At 39.3% G+C, this 7254-nt stretch overlaps 1 protein-coding gene across 1 annotated transcript; it reads right to left on the reverse strand.

The window, feature by feature from the left end:
• Window positions 1-375: 375 nt before the first annotated feature.
• LOC139854267 (uncharacterized) lies at window positions 376-5198 on the reverse strand. Its single transcript, XM_071843582.1, has 9 exons — window positions 4878-5198; window positions 4059-4778; window positions 3832-3978; window positions 2858-3229; window positions 2599-2751; window positions 2223-2348; window positions 1734-2048; window positions 1297-1620; window positions 376-858 (listed from the first exon to the last, which is right to left on the reverse strand). Exons 1-9 carry the CDS (start codon window positions 5196-5198, stop codon window positions 376-378), a joined length of 2961 nt encoding a protein of 986 aa, XP_071699683.1.
• Window positions 5199-7254: the final 2056 nt, after the last annotated feature.

The raw sequence follows: 7254 nt of genomic DNA on the forward strand, positions 1-7254 counted from the left end.
TTCTAGGTACCTACTGTGTTATTTTATGTAATAAATGTAATTTGTTTTACAAAACACGCAAGGCTTTTGCTTGCGTACGCAAGGCTTTGCTTGCGTACGCAAGGCTTCGCTTGCGTACGCAAGGCTTCGCTTGCGTACGCAAGGCTTCGCTTGCGTACGCATGATGACGAAAGTATACACACGCAAGGACGCAAAACATTCCTTGCGTACCAAAAATATATACACGCAAGGACGCAAATCTAAGCTTGCGTACGCAAGCATAAGCTTGCGTCCTTGCGTGTGGTGTCAAATACAACTGTTGCAAAAGTGAATTTACCAGCAACCTATTTACACCAAATTTACATACAAGACCTGCTACCTATTAGCTACAATGTATCAATCAACCTGAATCTCTACTGGTGGAGTTGGTGGCGGCGGTTCTTGTGTATCAAAACGTGCACGAAAAAACGTTCTTGCCATTCTGTTTCTATACTGCTCTGCAGCCTTTTTAGCATCTCCAATGTTGTCAACCTCCTCCCTTCCATAAATAATCCTCTCCATATGTATGCACACCCAAACCCCACAATCACCATGACCACCAGTCTGCATTGGCACAACGGGACCAGGTTCAATCATCAACTCCACACTCTCTTTATTTTCATAGTATCTGACAATTTGGGAGTCTTGCGTCTTGTTAAAATAGTCAATCGCCTTCAAGTACACTGGCAAGTTGTCACCCAAAATCTTGAAAACTTCGTCAAGTTTTTTTTCACTGACATGTCCGGGTAAACTGTCGTACACAAAAACCTTCATTTCTTCTAACTTCAACTGAAGCAGCAGGAAATGTTCTTCTTTCCAAAAATGTAATGGGATCAAGACCTGTAACAGACAGGCAGAAAGGTTAAAACAAAACAAGGACGTAAGGACGCAAGATAAACCTTGCGAAAACCCAAAACTTACGCAAGGACGCAAGGTTAACCTTGCGACAACGGGACGCAAGGACGCAAGATAAACCTTGCGTTTCCAAAACACACGCAAGCCGCAAGGTTGAACAAGGACGCAAGGACGCAAGATAAACCTTGCGAAAACCCAAAACTTATGCAAGGACGCAAGGTGAACCTTGCGACAACGGGACGCAAGGACGCAAGATAAACCTTGCGTTTCCAAAACACACGCAAGCCGCAAGGTTGACCTTGCGACATAGACACGCAAGGACGCAAGGGAGAACTTGCGTCCAGTAACAAAGACGCAAGCTCGCAAGAATGTCCTTGCGTCTGATCCAGAACAAAAATTTGCTGTAAAAATTCTTGTGTTTACCTGATCACAGTCAGCCCAAGATGGATATAGGTCAACACTGCCGTCTCCAAGTCCAATTAAGTACATGTAATCTGGAGGATTTTGGCCAATAATTCCCTCTCCATCTGTTGTAGATTCCTCCTGTGTGCCCACCTCCTTCTGAGTATTGTCAAAATAAGTTTTGAACCTCTCAAACATGTTCAGGAATCCCAGTGGCATAATAGTCCATCTAGAACTAGCCTTAAGCACCTCAGCTGGAAACTCAGGAGTGGCATAAACTTGACTGGCTCGGGGGAGAAATCTCTGACGATATCTCAACAGAAATGTAGCCCAGCCGTCAATGTGCTATAAATATAACAAATTAACATATACAGTGTAACCTTAGTAAAATTTATAAATTGTATAAAATTATATAAAATTAACAAAAGGATAACAAAATAACAAACTTACAAACTTACCAAGTTATCCAAATAACCAGAATGCCCTAATGCCAGTAATCGAAGCCAAAAGTCTTGATTTATAAAAATGAATTGCTCATTTTGAAAGATGAACATGCAACGCGTCTCTTGCTTGCTCTCAATCATTGTCTTTGGATCTTTTGCTGGACCTGCATGCTTTCTAACATCTCTCCAGGCATTAGGTGGCGGTGGTTGGAGAGTTCCTTGATCATTTATAAACCTGTCAATCATCCCCCAAATTTCTTCCTCAGTAGCCCAGTCTTGTTCCTTTCTTTTTCTCTTACTCACTTTAACAGGCTGCTTATCAACACTAACCTACAATAATTATGGGAAACAAGGTTAATATAAATTAATTCAAACAGACGCAAGGACGCAAACATAATCTTGCGTGTGTGGAATAGACCACACGCAAGGACGCAAGCACAACCTTGCGCCTAAAAGATAACGGACGCAAGGACGCAAATGATGGTTTGCGCCAGCCAAACTCACCTCTGCTGCTGCATCTGTGTCCATGGGTACCACATCCTCATTAATTTGTTGTTGACCTTGATCTTCTTCAGTCCCTAACTTTACAGCATTCATGCTTTCCACTTTCTCAATCACATCTTTTGACAACTGAGTAAAATACATAAACAACAAAGTAAACAAACATACGCAAGGACGCAAACTCAACCTTGCGACAAGCCCACGCAAGGACGCAAGTAAAACCTTGCGTGCCTAGAAGCCAAGACGCAAGAACACTCTTGCGACACGCAAGGACGCAAGGCATGTCTTGCGTCCGAGACAGTAACAGAAAACAACCTTAAATAGTCATTGTTTATTGCAATAATTTAACATACAACTTTTTTAATTTGCTGGGCTGTACCTTCTCAATGGGTTTTCTGTACCCAGGTGTTGTGAATGGGGACCTTAATACACCAGTTGGCTTTCTTTCTCTGATTCCACGTCGAATGTGCATTGGAGACGGCCTTTCAGTCTCATTATCAGACAAAGATCGATTGAAACACATATCATCATCCTAAACACAATAAATAACATAAGTAATAAATAAATCAATAAATCAATTCAATTAATACCAAAATAATAATAAATAAATCAACATAAATTAATTCAATTCAATGTACCTGATATTGTTGTTGTTGTTGCGATAAAAGTTCTTCGTGTTGCATAACAAGTTTTTTGCAATCAATTAACTCTTTCTCTTGTTTGTCCACCCGCTTTGTCAACAACTCTAACATACGATGTAAATTGTGTACATCGTGAAGGCCCTCTGTATGAACATCTCCTGTTGAATGCTTGTGGTGTGTCTGCTCAGACCCATCAACAACTGGATCATCTGTATCAACTTCATCATCCTGGACCTCAACCTCGATCTCATCTTCTGGTACCTTTCCTCCTCTAAAGTACACGTCACTCTGAATCCACCATTGACAACTCTGCTCTGTTTCAGTTGGCTGCAGACCACGAAAAGGTCTCTTTTTCTTGGGACACTCATCCTACAATTAATTATTCATATTAAATAATTATCAAATAAGAATATTAGCAGAAACCAATAATCAAAGACGCAAAGAAAAGCTTGCGTCCGTGTACGCAAGGACGCAAACAACTCTTGCGTTGAAGAACAAAAACACACCCAAGGACGCAAGGTCCACCTTGCGTCTACCTTAAAACACACGCATGGACGCAAGTGATACCTTGCGCCCATACCAGAACCTGTCTGTAAACAGATAACAGTTTACCGTGTACGAAAGGACGCAAACAACTCTTGCGTTGAAGAACAAAACCACACGCAAGGACGCAAGGTAGACCTTGCGTCTACCTAAAAACACACGCAAAGACGCAAGTGATATCTTGCGCCCATACCAGAACCTGTCTGTAAACAGATAAAAGTTTACCGCGTACGCAAGGACGCAAACAACTCTTGCGTTGAAGAACAAAAACACACGCAAGGACGCAAGGTCTACCTTGCGTCTACATAAAAACACACGCAAGGACGCAAGGGATACCTTGCGCCCATAACAGAACCTGTCTGTAAACAGATAACAGATAAACTATGCAACAATTTAGGATAGGCTAACATTTTAAAAATATAACTAACCTGAATATGTAGGAGTTTAAGGTATTCAGACATTCCAAATGACTCGGCAGATGAACGCTTCCAAAAAAGAGCCCTCGGTACTCCATTCTTGTCAGTCTTTTTTGCAAACGGTTTAATGGTACGACGGTAAGACTCGAGAATCCAAATCTACAAATAAAAAAACAATTAATTTAATTTATGTTACATCTTAAATATTAACATTAAATAACAAATGTTCAACCATTTACCTTGAAAGCCCACATAAATCCCGCCAAAGTGTACGCCTTTCCACTCTCTAATTGGCTTTCACGAATAACAAAACCTTCACTAACCGCTTCGTAAGTTGGCTCCCAAATACGAGACCCCCATGGGTACTGATTAACACGCGATAACTCTTCGACTAGCCATAAAAACTTTTTATTCACAACATGGATCCCTTGTTTACCCATAAAACCTCTCTCTACAATCAAGATAATTGCTAATCGCACCACATCATCGTCACTAATACGGCTGTGATCAGATTTTAAAAGCATCTTTTCAACATCACTAATCAAAACATTTTGAGAATCTTTAAAACCCTTAAATAAACGTCGTCTAATAGGTGCGGTCTGGACGTCATAATTCTTCGGGATGTAATGTGCCATGTCCGTCCGGCTACTAAACAAAAAACCCGTAACAAGACAAAATTCACGGCGACCAAATCTAATCGAAAAATTGTTCTGGAAATGAAACCATATATCCTCATGCTCATCGGGGTACTTAACATTATCTAGTCTATCCGGCCGCACACTCTTCCGTTGGAGCATGCAATGTACAAGCCCGGGATCATTACCAAAGTATTCTAGATCTAACCATGGACCGAAACACGTTTCTTTAAACTTTTTAATTTGATTCTCAGTCATGACCTTCTTCACATCCCCTATAACGCTCAACTTATTCTTCATCGTTAACTTTCCTTCCACAAATCCCTGCATAAGTAACAATAAAATCAGCAGAAAGTAACAGGACGCAAGAACGCAAGATAAAACTTGCGTCCGTTTAATTGACCATCGCAAGGACGCAAAGACAAGCTTCTGGGACACGCAAGGACGCAAAGACAACCTTGCGTCCAGTAGCTTTGCGTACGCAAGCACGCAAACTAGGTCTTGCGTCTGGTCAATTTCCCTAATTCTACGAGCAGTTAATGTATGTTTCACTCGAACATATAACCCAAAATACAGTTGCATGTCATAAAACAACGGTTGTACTTCGTTAAACACAAATACACCTCGAACAGACATTTCATCGAGCAGTTGGTGTGCACATTTATACAATTCGCATCGAAGATAAAATAAACAGATAACACACACATAAACAACAAAGTAATCACTAACCTGGGTGCTTGCCATCGTTGCAAGGTTGATTCCTTGATTATTTGCTTGATTACTTCGTGAAAACCCGATTTCTTTTGCGTGAAAACCCTAATACTTCGTGAAAACCCTTGTAGGCTAGTATAAGAAGTCACGGTGGTAGCAAGAGGGGTTAGGTGGTGGTGGAGATGATGAAGGAGGAGAATCTGGTAGTAGTAATTGAAGAGGGTTTGCGTTTGTGCTTGCGTTGTTGCGAATCGCTTGTGTGACTTTATTTGCGTGTTTGCGAATCGGATGAAAGTGTGGAGTGACAGGTTGAAAAATGTCATTTAACCGTAGTTGTTTTAGAAAAGACGCAAATACGCAAGGTCGCAAGGTCGCAAGGTGCCTTGCGCCTTGCGAGGGCATTTTGTCAATTTTTTTTTTTTTTGGGCTCTGGTGTAAGGGGACCAAAATATTTGGGCATTTTGGTGATATTCCCGTTTAATCGGTCTGCAATAGTCTTGCACATATAAACATTGAACCAAAATGTAGCACAAATGAAGCAAATTTTAATTCGAAATATTATATTCATCATTAACCAACATACATCGTATTAGAAACATTGTATTCATCTTCAACCAACATACATCAAATTTGAATTCGAATTCGAATGCCAGCTTCAAAAAAAATAAAAAAAATAAAAAAAAAAATAAAAAAAAAGAAGAAAAAAAAATCAAAAAACTTAAATATTATCAAAGTAAAATAAACAAAACGTGCTTCAAGTTTAATTTAACCTTCCTTTATTGGGCAGCCAAAGTATTGACGACCAGGATTTCGGACTGTCCATGATGTTCTTATGATTGCGCTGCCACCAACAATCCATTAGGCTAATTAGTGTTAATTGAATAGAAATAGCCGTTTGATGGAAGTAGGTTTCTTGTTTGCACAAGCGTAAAACATGTTTGGGGATAAAAATGGGATGGGGTCATGAGATTGACCATTTGTCCATTTCGTATTCGTCCACCATATAACTGGAATACCAAAAATGCCCATCACGTAGATAGCACATGGCATTGCTTAAGGTACCAAAGCTGACAATCGTTTAATGAAGGGAACAACGACGTAATTAACAAAAAGTGGGTGACCAACCAAGTTAAAAAAAAAAAAAAAAAAAAAAAGATATATGGCTATTGTGAAATCTGGAACAAACGTCAGGGACAAGCGGCGTAATTTTCTCTTTCCTTCCCTCCTTATTAATCGAGTTAACAGCAAGCGTCGATTTATTGGCGATTTGATTGTCGCTTATTGACGATTTGATTGTCGCTTAGAGCCTAAATTGAATTCCATGCAGGATTTAAAACCCATGGAAATTTGATTCTACAAGTTTCATGGAGTCTCATTTTCTATTTTATTTTTATTTTTAAAATTTTTTCCAACTTATAGGCTGGAGGTCCTTTTGGAAGCAATCTCTCTATCCATAGAAGATTGAGAGGGATGACTTTCTCTACTCTTGGGAGTGTTTCACTTCGGGTGGAGAAATGACTTGTCTTTATTATAGAATAGAAGAAGGATTGTCTACATCTCACCTCCCCCATACCTCGCATGTAACGACCCGACTTTTTCGACTTATATTTGTGCTTCATATTATAATGAAACTGCGTATTTGTGCATACTGTGTTAGATTATATTCTGGGATCTTATTTCATATTGATTACTTTCGTTTATATTTTAGAACGTGTTATTAAGTACGTAGTTACTTAACTTGATCCTCGAATGCTTTTATGACCGTTAGTGTCACTTGACGTTTAGAACGAGCTATGTATTTTGGTACACGTTTAACTTTTGTCATAATTGGAATATTATAACTACGTAATACTAATTGTTATTTTCTAATGACAATTACTTGGCTTATTGGTTACTTAATTACGCTTAATAACTTACTAATGCACACTAGTTAATCTTATTAGACTTTTTATCTTAATAGACTTAAGCCCACCCTACTCTAGCTAATGGACTCTTAAGTTAGCCCAAATTAAATGGATTAATGACCCATTGAGATGTTGAACAAAAACCCATTAAGATGAGCCAACATACTAGCATTTTTGTTAACCAT

This window comes from Rutidosis leptorrhynchoides, chromosome 6, assembly GCF_046630445.1.
Source record: "Rutidosis leptorrhynchoides isolate AG116_Rl617_1_P2 chromosome 6, CSIRO_AGI_Rlap_v1, whole genome shotgun sequence".
Lineage (NCBI taxonomy): Eukaryota > Viridiplantae > Streptophyta > Magnoliopsida > Asterales > Asteraceae > Rutidosis > Rutidosis leptorrhynchoides.